General features: G+C 55.5%; 5 protein-coding genes across 5 annotated transcripts; 3 read left to right on the forward strand and 2 right to left on the reverse strand.

The window, feature by feature from the left end:
- Window positions 1-563: 563 nt before the first annotated feature.
- SCP_0408520 (predicted protein) lies at window positions 564-1,814 on the forward strand (the record flags this gene model as incomplete). The annotated part of the gene is made up of 5 exons (XM_027757580.1): window positions 564-820; window positions 907-1,176; window positions 1,247-1,605; window positions 1,678-1,683; window positions 1,735-1,814. 5 exons carry the CDS (start codon window positions 564-566, stop codon window positions 1,812-1,814), a joined length of 972 nt encoding a protein of 323 aa, XP_027613381.1.
- Window positions 1,815-2,154: 340 nt separating this feature from the next.
- SCP_0408530 (hypothetical protein) lies at window positions 2,155-4,418 on the reverse strand (the record flags this gene model as incomplete). The annotated part of the gene is made up of 6 exons (XM_027757581.1): window positions 2,155-2,913; window positions 2,975-3,070; window positions 3,120-3,643; window positions 3,725-3,952; window positions 4,017-4,320; window positions 4,380-4,418. 6 exons carry the CDS (start codon window positions 4,416-4,418, stop codon window positions 2,155-2,157), a joined length of 1,950 nt encoding a protein of 649 aa, XP_027613382.1.
- A 376-nt stretch (window positions 4,419-4,794) lies between these two features.
- SCP_0408540 (hypothetical protein) lies at window positions 4,795-5,636 on the forward strand (the record flags this gene model as incomplete). The annotated part of the gene is made up of 4 exons (XM_027757582.1): window positions 4,795-5,064; window positions 5,117-5,239; window positions 5,295-5,417; window positions 5,475-5,636. 4 exons carry the CDS (start codon window positions 4,795-4,797, stop codon window positions 5,634-5,636), a joined length of 678 nt encoding a protein of 225 aa, XP_027613383.1.
- A 652-nt stretch (window positions 5,637-6,288) lies between these two features.
- On the forward strand, window positions 6,289-7,789 carry SCP_0408550 (Sorbose reductase sou1; the record flags this gene model as incomplete). The annotated part of the gene is made up of 7 exons (XM_027757583.1): window positions 6,289-6,520; window positions 6,606-6,850; window positions 6,910-7,038; window positions 7,095-7,220; window positions 7,278-7,405; window positions 7,554-7,703; window positions 7,756-7,789. The coding sequence occupies 7 exons, from the start codon at window positions 6,289-6,291 to the stop codon at window positions 7,787-7,789; spliced, it is 1,044 nt and encodes a 347-aa protein (XP_027613384.1).
- Window positions 7,790-8,519: 730 nt separating this feature from the next.
- On the reverse strand, window positions 8,520-12,859 carry SCP_0408560 (hypothetical protein; the record flags this gene model as incomplete). Its single annotated transcript, XM_027757584.1, has 8 exons — window positions 8,520-8,599; window positions 8,658-9,243; window positions 9,297-10,399; window positions 10,599-10,801; window positions 10,853-11,409; window positions 11,465-11,657; window positions 11,715-12,683; window positions 12,741-12,859. The coding sequence occupies 8 exons, from the start codon at window positions 12,857-12,859 to the stop codon at window positions 8,520-8,522; spliced, it is 3,810 nt and encodes a 1,269-aa protein (XP_027613385.1).
- Window positions 12,860-13,401: the final 542 nt, after the last annotated feature.

Genomic DNA, 13,401 nt, shown 5'->3' on the forward strand with positions numbered 1-13,401 from the left:
ACCCTTTCAGATAAGGGTAATCTGGGGTACGATGTTTGCCTTATTTCATTCGTCTGCGTGACCACTACGTTCTCCCGAGAGTGATACCTACAGTACTTCATTTGATGCGGCTACTGTTAGGTTTTGCAGAAACTTCTCATGAACTGATGCGACGGCAGTGGAACGGCACTCACCTTGATCTGCTACGTGTGCTACTCCGGATAATGAGACGGCATCTCCAGGCATACGATAAGATTTGATCATGGGGTAAGTGCAGGATGCCTGTAGATAACATTGCAAGTGAGTTCCGGTGAATCATTCTGGTTGTGCGGTAGAATCAGACAGGATATCTGTGTAGGGAGTACTAGCCACAGCGAAGTTGAAGAGTTGCCAATTGGAGCAGTGCACCAGCTGCAGGAGGGAGCGTGGCGAGACCACGTGGCAGACTTAATGAAGCTCTGACTTTGCAGCGCTATGTTTTGACTTCATCTCTCAACGTCGGACCAGCGCGCAGTGCGCCTGTAGCAGCAATTTCACGACCTCCATTTTCTCTTCTCCGCAGAACTTCATCAAATTCACGACTAATGTCTCTTCCTCACCCCAAAGCAGTCCCTCTCGTCGCTCCCGGGCACACGCGACCCGTCACGCATCTTTCTTTCTCACCTCTTCAAGACGACGGAACTTACGTGCTCATCTCCAGCTGCAAGGATGGGAATCCGATGTTGCGAGAATGGACCGGTGACTGGATAGGCACGTTTATAGGCCATAAGGGTGCAGTGTGGAGTAGCAAACTATCTCCCGATACTTCGCGAGCAGCCTCCGGCAGTGCGGACTTCACAGCGTGAGTACTTTCTCCTTCCATCGTGACACGATTCTTCCGTCAGTCCTGCGCAATGCCCGACGTTCACCTAATGTCCTGCGAAACAGGAAGGTCTGGGACTCGTATTCTGGCGACTGTTTGCATTCGTTCCCGCACAATCACATCGTCCGGAGCGTCGCAATGTCTCCGAGCACGTCTCATCTACTCACTGGCGGGCAGGAGAAGAAGGTGCGGATGTTCGATCTCGGGCGACCCGACGCAGAACCAGATCTCTTAAGTGATAACGGCGCTGCCTTGTCACACGATGGCACAGTCAAAAGTGTTGTGTGGGTGGGCGATCATACAGGTGTGACGGCTGGAGAGGATGGCTTGATCAAGTAAGTCTGCAGTCGCACATATTATAGCGGTGCTGGCATGCGACGTGGCAGTGATCGTTCTTTGTTCTAGGTGGTGGGATCTTCGGACACGAAAGTTGACGACAAGTCTGACCTTCCCGGGTCCGATCACGTCGATGGAATTGTCCCAACAAACGAATCGACTGGTGGTGACATCTGGAAAGACCGTGTCGTTCATCCCTGCGCTGCTCAACGGCACCCAGACGCACAGTCTGACATTACCATACGCACCTTCATCTGCATCGATACATCCCATCCTTCAGGATCGGTTCGTGACAGGCTGTACGAGCGACGAATGGGTGCGCATACATGACGTAACCGGAGAGGAGAGGGATGTGCTGAAAGGACACCATGGGCCGGTACATTGTGTCGAGTTCAGCCCGGATGGTGAGATGTTTGCGAGCGGTAGTGGTGCGTCGTTGCATTTTCACCCCTTGGATGCGCCTTAACTTATGACCTTGGTGTCTGTCTTACAAACTGTAGAGGATGGTGAGTCTTTCCTCATTACGTTTAAGCCGTACGCTGACCAAAAACTTCCAGGTACGATCCGGCTGTGGCAGACGACACCTGGGAAGAGCTATGGTCTTTGGCAAGGCAGTCATACCAACGGTGGTCCGTAATTTAGTAGACGTTAATGAGGTGCATGTGAGGCGGGCCGACGGGGGAGAGTCGATGGGGTGGTTGCAGTCTCATTTCGGAGCTGGTGATTCTCTCAGCATTAACATACCGGCATCATCATCGTTGTACTAAAATCGCTGTCACGCACATTTCGCTATCATGATCATCTACATAATGTTTGTTCAAAATTTTCGTTCACGATGAGCCGGTCGCGTTTGGAGGCCTGCGCTTTGATACATTTATGGTATTCGGTAAACGATACAGCTACGCCTACAGAACTAGCTGGACAACTTCTCATACAAGGCACTCACATTCTCTCTCAGCCTGACATCACCTGCTCCGCTAGGGAGCATCCTTATGATACACTGGGCACAGCGACACGTACCGATTTCCGTCCATCCCGCCCGGAACGTCCTGGTAATCCGCCAGCTTCACCACGCCCGCCTCCGCGGCGAGCGATGTGTACTGCTTCAGAGTCAAGACTCCCGCGCACTCGTACACGCTCGGAGACTCCTTGAGGAGCAGCGAACCGAGTGCCGAGAAAGAGAGGTGCATATTGCCCTCGCTGATCTGCTGGGTGAGCACTTTCACGAGGGAGCGGAACTCGGCCGGGACGGGTTTGGACTTTGACTTTGACTTGGAGGTAGACTTGGAGGTAGACGTCGATGTCGAGCTGGAAACTGTGCGCGACATCTTGCTTGGGGTGCATGTGGTCGGGGCGGGAGGTGCGGAGTTTCCGGCTTTGGGCACCGGAGTGGTCGTCGTTGGTGCCTTCGGGGGCAGGGGTGGCACAGGTCTTACGGACGACACCGAACCTACGCTTGGTGCAAGTATCTTGGAGGCTGAGCGCATTGGGCTCAAAGATGCTGCCGGACTAAAGCTAAGGGCTGGCGCCTTCGCCGAAGCGGCGGACGACGAGTTGACCACGGTAGGAGTGAACTGCGGAATCTCGTCGAACGTTTGCCACAAGTACTCATTTCTTGGAGCAGCACTACTCAGTGACGGGATAGCCGGTGGGGTAGGAGCTGGAGCAGTGGCCCAGCTATCCCAGGTGCTCGTTGAAGGCCATTTCCAAGATGACGGTCGTGTCTCGTTGACAGGCTGCGGTGAGAGGCAAGATTAGACATCTGAGTTATTCTTTTGAAGTACAGAAGCAACTCACAGTGATAGGCGTGGGTGCAGCACATTCTGGCACGGGTACCTTCTCTACAGGTGTTGATTTCCGTGGCGTAGTAACCGGAATGCTCTCACAACTCAGCTAGAGGACGGGTGCATAAGAGGTTTCGTGCAAATTCGAGGCAACTCACTGTACTAGATGTTGACGGCGTAGGCGACTGGATAGTGTTGGCAAGAGGACGAACCATGTTAACTGCCGGTGTCTTTGGTCTCATCTCAGCCTGCTTCGCCTTCCACGCCGCCAGAGTAAACACTGGCTCGGGTTCCGATGTCTGTCTATCCTGTCGTGATACCGTTGGCGACGGCGGGGTAGACAGGACCGGAGGCGGCTTGGTGGACTGAGAACGTGGCTGCGGGAATGGATTGGAATTGAAGACATCCTGTGAATGGGATTTGTTCGAGTCGACGCTCGGAGGCGTGGACGGACACGAGGATACGGCCGCCTTCTCCGGCACTGGCACGACATATCCTGGCCAGTCGAACACCTCCGCTGCTTGCGCCTTGAGGCTCACGTGCGCGGCGACAGGGGAGAGTAGTATTACGCGGTACCTCCGCAGACCCAACACCGAGACCGCATACACAAAATCGCGATCCCCGGAGATCAAGATGATGGTCGCTGGAGCAGAGTTGTCGATCGCGTATGTGAGCATGTCCACTAAAACAATCAGCAAGTAGTGCAGGTCATCAGCACTTTCACGAGTGCGTCACGGAAAGAATTCATGAATGAATGACATACCAAGAATCATCTTGTCCGCGACGTCTTTCCGGCCATTGTGCGGACAGTCGATCAACGACACGCCGCAGGACTGAAGCTCCGACCGAAGTGTTACGGACCGCGAGGACGGCTGCTCCGGGAGCTCCAAGTATGCCTTGAACGAGATTACGCTTCCGTACTGGTGAGCAAGCCGGCGGATGTTGTTCACTGCGAGGAAACCGGGTGTGTTCGTCGGCAAGGCACAGTTCTCTGGTGAAGCAGATGTCATTAATGGATGCTCTGAGGCGCACATCGATTAGATCAGAGAGCATACCGTAGTCCCAAAAAATCGCCACTTTATCGGTGACCTGCATCGTCGACCAGTGGATATGGGGTGAGATGTAACGATTCCGGAAAGTCTCGGAAGAGGAAGGGAAAGGAGGGAAGCTAGGGGAAGGAAAGGGTTGGCCCTGTTGAACTACAGCTATCGACCACGCGTGAGTCACGCTCAGGAAACGTGTACCATTATATTGCACTGCTGAGACGCTGCTAGAGGCCGTGAGGAAGAAACACGAGTTCGCAACGGACGTCGCCAACACCTGTCGCGGTCGGAGACGCCATGGTGAACCACAAGAAGGCTTCTTACGTACTCAAAATGATTAGACTCATGGCTGATATAAGTAGCATGACTCTTCACTGAGACAGTAAATACAACCACTGAAATAAAGCGGGCCATTGTAACAAAAAAATTTGTTCCACCGCCGTGTAAACAAATTCACGAGGACACTCACAGTACACTCACCCAAAAAGGAAACTGGTATGGATCCGCGCTAAAGGCGTTCATCAAGTGCAACCTGTTGCTACAAAAAGTGGTCAGCCGCATGCTTCAGACGCTCCGATACTATGCCTTCCAGAATACAGGGTGGGTAGTAAAATTTTGATGGACGGAGGACGTGGAGTTATTATATGTTTCGGCTCTTTGAGGTTAGGGTTTGACTAGCTGACGTTACGTAACCGGAAATGGTTTGGCTCCTCCTATACCGCCGCCCAGACTAGGCTTAGATGTCGCCGAAGCATTGCTTTCCACCTCCACAATCCTCACACACAATAACATGGCTGCCAGCGAGCACGAAGCCCACCGGGTGGTCCCTCCTCCCCCGGCACCCACCATGACCCACCATCCAAGCCGCATGCCCAGCTTGCCCACGCCCGAGCTCATAAGCTCCATTGCTCCCGGCGCGCACTATGCTGGAGTCCTGTCATCAGGATGCAACGACCCGCGCCAGCACGCACAACATCGGCGATCCCATAATAAGAATAGCATGGTGGAGGATCCGGCCGTTCTGGGCGCGTACAAAGAGGTGATGGAGGACCTCAAGGAGGTGAGTTACGTTACCACAAGAGACGCGCTGTGGGCCGATGGTGTTTGTGTAGCTGTTTTGCGCGAGACCGAGTCGGGATCTATTTGAGCGCAGGTGGCGGAAGGACGCGGTGTTTGAAGACCCGCTCAGCAGGTGCGAAGGGTACGGCGAGTATGCGCCTCAGTGGTTCGCGATGGTCGGTCCCCGTCTTTGTTTCCGTTATTCCGCTCACACGCTATACACATATGAAGCCGAAAGTACTATCCTCGTCGGAGCAAGTCTCCGCCCGCATCCTTTCCGCCGCACTGTCCCCCAATCGGCTTTACTACTCTCAGACCCAGGTATACACAGTCCGTTGGCTTGGGTTAAAGAAGGTACCGGGTCTTTACTTCCCTTCCTTTCCTCCGTTCACCTTCGCAACGTTCACACAGACGGTAACCTCCATTGTGATGGTCGAATTGGACGACGACTTCAAAATCACATACCTCGCTGATCAGTGGAATGGCGAGGATCTGCCGACACACTGGGGCGCCTTGTGGCTCAGGAAGCTGAACGCGAAACTCACTTCCTGGGTTGTCGCCATCCCCAAGTAGCGGTTATGGACGTAACGTGGTGAGCTTCGAGTCTGCTTGTATTGATAAGGAAATGAGGTTCCTGTACCACCTTGCATGTAATTGTCCGCGTAGTGACTATGCAGCGACATCACCTTGGCACTCGTGTACTACTTACTGTACTCACTGTATACGTGTCTGTCCTATTGTACCCCGTGGTCTGCTACGATTTGGTCTGATCTTTATATATAGCATGAGCCTGAGATGGCAGGCCTCAGGTTCAATGCGGGTTATACCTTGATCAAATGTCCAACACGTAAAATCCTGATCACTTTACGCTCAGGATCAGTCCATGCAACTTGAAACATCTGGCAGCGAGCCAGAAGCCCTACGTATCAGCAGTCTAGATGTTGACGAGTCTTCCCTCAACATCACTCTCAGATATTAATCATCTGGCACACCGTGTCTTCCGCGAGAAGGCTCAAGCCGATGTTCCTCCTCCCATATCCGCCACACGCGAACCTGCAACGGCCCAGTCTCATGACAGTCACCTGAGCTCTCCGTTACATACCCTGCGTCGCATGGTTCCTCAGAAGCTCTGATACAGGCTGCGCAGAAGGAGACCCTATAAGAATAGGGATAGAGATGGGTGCCTTCCCGTCGTAGGGGATTTCTCTCGCACTGCCAACACAGAATGTTCAGGATAGCAATGCCCATCGCTTTCGGACCCAAGACGCGCCTAGCGCACGCCCTCCTGCGCAGCGCGCGCCCCGCGGGGGCTGCGCGCTTCTCGACGTCGGCCGTCGCGCGCAGCGTGCCGGCGAGCCAGTCTCCCGTGAAGCCCGAGAACCAGAAGCGCACGGGCGTGCTCCCGCCATACGGCCCCGTCGGCGTCGCCGCGGCGCTCGATGCGACGCCCTCCACGCGTGCGTATCTTGTTTCCCCTATCGCGCGAGTTGACTTCGTGGATGTGGAATTTGACCCCGTCAATTGGACCTTGAACACATTCAGCGCCAAAGGAGACGCTCTTCACGCACGAGTTCTCGCTCGCGGATCGCGTTGCGCTCGTTTCAGGTGCGAACCGTGGGCTCGGGCTCGAGATGTCGATGGCGTTCCTCGAGGGGGGTGCACGGGCGGTCTACTGCCTTGACATGCCTGCCCAGCCGGGCGAGGAGTGGCAGAAGGTCAAGGAGTATGTCGGCCGCATGGGGGGCAAGGGCCGGCTGGAGTATATCAGCGCGGACGTGAGGGATCAGGTGCGTTGAAATGATGCTCGCCACCAGGCAGGGCCAATAGCTAAAGCGTGATGCAACAGGAAGCAATATGGAAAATCGGGGAGACGGTCGGGGACAAGGAGGGTCGTATGGATGTCTGTGTCGCCGCTGCGGGCGTCCTGAAGAGTCACACCGACTGCTTGGAGTATCCGGCGAAGCAGTTCCAGGACGTTGGTGCTCAGCTGTCTTAGGTGTATCCAACATCCATTGATCGCTGTATTCACAGGTCATGGACGTGAACGTAAACGGCGTGCTGTTTACTGCACAAGCCGCGGGGCGCCAGATGGCGCGCTTCGGAAACGGCGGGAGCATCATCCTCATCGCGAGCATGAGCGGCAGCATCACCAACAGGGTGCGTACGTGTCGTCGTCCCTCTTGGCGGGTCAAATTGACCTAGCTTGACGCGCAGGACAACGCGTGGGTGTCGTATAATACGTCGAAGAGCGCAGTGCTCCAGATGGCGCGCAGCATGGCCTGCGAGCTGGGGCCGAAGCGCATCAGGGTGAATACGCTGAGCCCAGGCCATATCTACACGCAGTACGTCTTCTTTCAGTTGCATACTTGTGGTCATTATCCGGCTCAGATCGGGTGCTGGCTGTATACTCTTGGAGGGGAGACTCATTGTGCACCGTGCCGCGACGCGTCTCATCTTCTATCAATTTTGCTGACTGGGCTCTTTGTGCAGCATGACGGCGGCACACCTGGACACTCAGCCGCACCTGTTGGATAAATGGGCGAACTTGAACCCGATGGGACGCATAGGGCGACCGGACGAGCTGCGGGGCGTCGTGGCGTGGCTGGCGAGTGATGCGAGCACATTCTGCACGGGCAGCGAGTGAGTATTGTGCGTGACATATTTGGCGTGTGCTAATGTGACCCTTGCGCAGCATCATTGTGGACGGCGGGCATCGGGCGTGGTAGACGGATGGCGTGCGATTTTTCTCTTCGGGTTTCGCATCAAAGATGAATTTTGAGGGATTGGGTCGTCGCATGGAAGAGTGTAACTGTGGTACTTGTCTCTACATCGGTTTTCGTAGGTTTGGAAGCTGCGTTCGCACAAGTGCAGGTGTCGGCGAATTTGACATGCAGGCAAAATCAGATTAAGATAGACCCATCTCATTCTCGACTATTTCGCGTGACCAGGATTGTCACGCTTGGCTGGAGAAACACACAAAATGGCTTTCTCACGACGGGCAATGGCCTCGGAAAACCTATCAATGGAGGTAGATTGCAGATTAATGACCATATTATCTCAGATCAAAGGATCGCCGATTCGCTATGAAGGCGCTTGCAGAGCAAAGGGACATCACAACTGATATGACATTCGGGATGGATACAGACACTAAAAATGACAAGCAGTACGTGGTATGCAACAAATGAGTGGGTATGTGTGTAGCAAGAGGAGGACCCAAAAGCCGGACGTGATAGATAAATAAAGGAACGCTGCGCGAAGATGACAGTTCTCCCGACGCCCCGGACTCAGCCACTCTGCCCCAAGCAATACAGTGGTGTCTGCAGCCGCCAACGGCAACTGTAGGCGGCCAGGGGATGACTTCCCTGACACTAGCATTGCGCACAGGGCGGGATGCTCCATGACGCACTGCCCTGATTACCGATGATTGATAGTAATAGCCGGATCCTCTTCGCTGTCCTATGTCCCTGGAGTGAGGATAACCGCCAGATCCTGTTCGTTCGCAGCAGCAAGCTGTCGAGAACGAGCCTTAAGTCGCACTATGATAGCCACCGTCTTATCAGTCGCGGCTAGTCAACCACAAAATAAACCACTTACGCATGCGGTCGAAGCTGAGTAAAACAACCTTCGCGGCACCTGTCGTATTACGATTGGCGTTGTCGGATTTCAGGAGCGCCGACCGGTCAACCCAATGCTCGTCCTGCCAGATGGCGGCACGGAGGATCAGGTCATCCATATTTCGCTCCCAGGAGGCTTCGTCTGCACTGAACTCCACTTGCTCTGTGCGCACATTCAATGACGAGAGGTAGTTGCCCTTCGATGTTTGGACCTTCATCGAAGTGGAATGGGAACGGACGTGGGAGGTGATGTACGCCATTGCGTGATTCGCGGCTTCCCCAAGAGGAGAGGAATTCGACCCGAGCCCTTCGAGCTCCATGACCACTGGGAGTGGCACAATGACGGTCCACCTGGAACTCTCAACAAGCGCAGAGAACATGGCAAGAGATGATAGTAAGATGTTCGTGTCGAAAACGAGGATTGTGTACCCGGGCACCAAGTGTAGTGATGGCCGCGTGTGCACCGGTTTTCTGGTAGCAGGCCGAACACGGCGTTTTGGCGGAGATGAGGGCGTAACACCCCACTTCGATGCTTGAAGGAGACTCTTCAAGTATCGCCGGCGGGCCTGTGCACACCATGGTCAGGATGCGGTATCAAAGGGATGTATCTAAGACGCACCTTTAGCGCTTTGACCTCCGCCGAGTCGTCGTCGTCGTCATCACTCTCATCGGTCTCCTCTCCTACAACGTTACCATTGTCGTCGTCGACATCCATGGGCTCGTCTCCCCAGCGCCTACCTCGGAGTCGTTGCTCATGCTCCTCGCGCTCAAGTCGCTCCTCCTCTTTCCACTTCTCCACCTTCGCCGCAAGAATGCCTTGGACCTTCCACTGGCCTCGGCCATCCGCGTTGGTCGCAGGAACATACTCGAAACCATTCACATACCGCGCAATCTTCAAGCCCGAGCGCGCTATCCGCACCCAGCGCTTGAGCGTCTCGTGGTTCGCCTCCGAGCTCTGCGCGTCGTCGTCGCCGTCCTCGATGATGCCGTCCGTGGCCTGGTCGCCACCCTCGGCGAAGTCGAGTACCTTCAGCTCCTGGTTTTCCTCATCCGCAGCAGAACTGGCAGTGTCCTTGCCCCAGAACCCGCGCTCGTAGACCTTCTTCCCGCCCCAGCCCAAACCTCGGAGGCACCAGTCCTCCGGGAGAGGCGCACAACCGCTCGACAGAAGCATACCAACGCCCTCCCGCTCCTTCTGCTGTTCACGTAAAAGCAGCCGACGCGGGATAGTGTTCAGAAACGCGGCGAGTTCCGTCCAGGGGATCGCCCGCTCGAGTACGGCAAGGGCATCGCGGTCTTTCAACACGGTCGCGAGGAACGTGAGGATGATTGTGATATAGGGGTTCAATTTTGAGCGCGCGAATGGCGAGGGTCTGCGTGTGGGCTTCCGCAGCGTATGGGTGAGTATCGAGAAGGCCAGCTGCATAGCAAGCTTGAGGGATGGAGGGATCTCGGGCTCGGTGCTTGCCGCTGCATCGTCGAGTATGGGCGACACGTGCATCGGAAAACGGTCGATGTCCTCGTCATCAACGTCCATCTTCTTCTCGTCTACCTCCGCCTTCTTGGACATCAGCTTCACGCGACCGCCTACCAATAACCCCGTGGGGCCGCCAATGCCTGTGACACGACGGAGTGCAGCGTTTGGCCGGCCGTACTCGAGAAGAGAGCCGATGTTCAGGACAGCCATCATGATCCACTCGCGCTCCTCCACGACTGCACCACCTAATAGACATGAAGGTCAGTATCTACGTTCGTGTTCTTCACGACTTCTGGCAGAAATATTGCAGGCAAGCAAAATATACTTAATCAGATGGAACTGGCGTCGCGAGCTAGCTACGACGAGTAGTTCGTCACGTCAGTTCCGACTCCAGCGTGGTCGCGTGTCTGCATCTCTGCAGAGCCTGAGAGAATAAGTGCACACCTTCGATCTGTAGCTTTTCATGGAAGCGCTCCTGAACTCCTTTGAAGTCGTCGAGCTGGACATTCGTGAAGAGCATCCCGTGCAACAACACAAATTGATCCACGAGTGTCGCATCAGGCGCTTGACGGCTCGCCTGCGCACATGGTGACCAGAGCGGGAGAACAGACTCTCGAGAAGTCGAAAACGGATGCAGTGTGATCATGCTGAGATACGCATGAGCACCCTCTCTGCAAAAATACAGCACCGCCACGCACCTCTTCACGAAATGGTAGACGCCACGGAAATCCTCCCCGCCACCGTCCCTGTCCCTGCTGAGGAGTCCAAGGTGGTGGTGGAGTTTTCCCGCACCAGGCATCGTCGCAAGTCCGCGAGCGTACCAGTCCCTAGCGATCATCCGCCATTGCTCCTTCTCCGGCTCCATCTCCATCATACGTGCCGCGGCAAGGCCAACACTGGGTACGTTGACGTTGGCGTTAGCATTCGGCCCGTCATTCAGTTGCGAGGATGACGGTGAGTCATCGATGCGCGCTGCGGGCGTCGGCGAGGCACGCTTAGCCGAGGGAATCTCCGGATGGTCAGAAAGCGCGGACGCGTTCGGTGTAGCAGGCCGGGGAGTGTCAAGAGAATGGCTCGCTGCAATTGCAGAAACGGTGAGCCGACCACCACGGCCCCGAGGAGCCATAGATGTGCTCATCGTCATACGGTAGCGGGCGAGGTCACCGAGTGCCTCGACCCAACCGGCACGAAACTCGGCGAGATTGTGCTCCTCGAGAAGCCCTGTGTAGAACGTGTACGCGTAGTAAATGAAATCCTGACACGAGCACGTGATTAGTGCATACCCATATATGGAACGTAAGGTTGCTCACCTCGAGATATTCTCGCGCAATTTCCGAACTTACAGGCGGCATCGAAGCGCGACGGAGGGACTGCAGGAGACGATTGAACGCAGTCGTCCAAAGGCGCATAATAATGTTGTACTTGGTCGGGATGTCACGGAGTGAGGAAGGTACCGCAGGCGCAAGTGTAAGTTGCAGGAGATTGTGCATCTTTTCCGCCAGCCTGTCATCGGAATGATGGATCAGCAGAATGAACACGATCGTGATGGCAACAACTCACTCTTTGTGATCCACAAGTAGCCTCCGCCACCGCTCTGCCTCTTCGTCCCCGCCCTTCACCTCGCTTCCTCCGGTAGTGCCGGCACGCCCCTTTATCAACACGCCTATCCTTTGGCCTTCTCGCTCACCTTCCTCATCTCGATCTCGGTCTTCCCCCATGATCCGATGTTCAAGCGCACTGATCGCACGGTACAATTTCTTCAGCTGCGTAGAGAACGCATTCGCCCCGCTCGCGCTATCCTCCGAACGTCGCCCGTGACCGTTCGCATTCGCAGAGTCGAATAGCGCAGAGGCTGCAGAGGACGTGTCCGTAGTGGCAGAAGACAACGTAAAATTAGAAGAGATAGACGACTGAGCGTAAGAGGCAGACGATGTCGAAGACGCGGAAACGTAGTCTCCAGAAGACTTGGGCGTTGGAGTCGGTCGGCCTAGCACTGCGCTCTGGTTCGCCCCATTCGGGGACGCGTGCGGACGCGCAAGGACGGAGAACCGGACAGGATCGTCCTTTCTGTGGTCGAATAGCTGTCGATGTCCGTCACCCGCAGTCCGCACCTGCTGCCCCTGCTGGTGCGTCCGTTGCGGCGGGGGTCCGGGAGGTCCGCGAGGCGCGTACGAACTCGAACCGCCGTCCGACATAGTGTCCGGTTCCGCGGTTAGAATGACCGGTTTGCGAATCGGGTCCGCGTTCGGGTTGTACAACACCCTGCTCGGGCTGCTTCCTCCTACTGGGCTCGCATGGTGTGGTTTTGAATGTGAGGCACGGGAGGAAGCCGCTGAGATCTTGAGGCGGCGGGAGAATTCGTCAGCGTCGGCCTCCATATGCAGTGGAGATGGCTGCGATACGATGATGTTGGGATTCGGAAGCGGGGGTGCGTGCAGCTTCCGGGGTGACGGTGGGCGAGGCGGTGGCGTACGAGCAGTGGAAGACGGTTGGGAGGACCGCTCGGCCTTTTCTCTTGGACGAGACGAACTGTGAGATACGGGAAATTCAGCGAGTGATTCATAAAGTAAATTTCGAGGTGTGTACGCTGCGCGCCGTCGCTGTAGGGCGACTATCCTCTGGGCGATGTCAGTCGGTTGGGCGGGCTCGCGTTCCTTGCCCTTCCTGGGGACGATGGGAACCTCGATTGGAAGAGAATCTTGCATGATGAAAAATGATAGAGAAGGATGAGGAGAGGAAGGTCGTGGATGAAGCAGAGAGCCTGCGGTGCTCTGCGCAGACTGCGCAGCTGGTGAACTGCGCAGTATCTCGATCGATTATAGCAATGTCACGTCACACTCACACCGCACGCGGTTCCGACCTGCGGGAGCGCAGTGAACTTGGCGCTGCGGCTGCTTAGTTCCGTGCGCCGTGTTTTGTCGCGGGGGGCGGTGAATGATGTTCAAAGAGAGGATTTGCGTACATTGTCTGCCCCGAATAAAGAAACTACATGGAGAGGTACAAGAGATTTTCCGCGAGCCTGCTCAGTACTTGCTGGGGAGAAAGGCTTGGCAGCAAAGCGGGGAAAGCCGATGGCGGGTCCGCAGCGTGTCACTCTGGTCACGCCTAACTTATCGGTAAGATAAGATATGCCTCATTCATACACGACTATTGCCATGTGGCCGGTTTTGTCCATTCTCCTCCTCGCACCTCAACGATCTGAAAAATCGGTTCCCGCAAGACTTTATCTACGGTGAATACCATACTT

The sequence above is a fragment of the Sparassis crispa genome (genome assembly GCF_003851025.1).
Source record: "Sparassis crispa DNA, contig_000003F, whole genome shotgun sequence".
NCBI lineage: Eukaryota > Fungi > Basidiomycota > Agaricomycetes > Polyporales > Sparassidaceae > Sparassis > Sparassis crispa.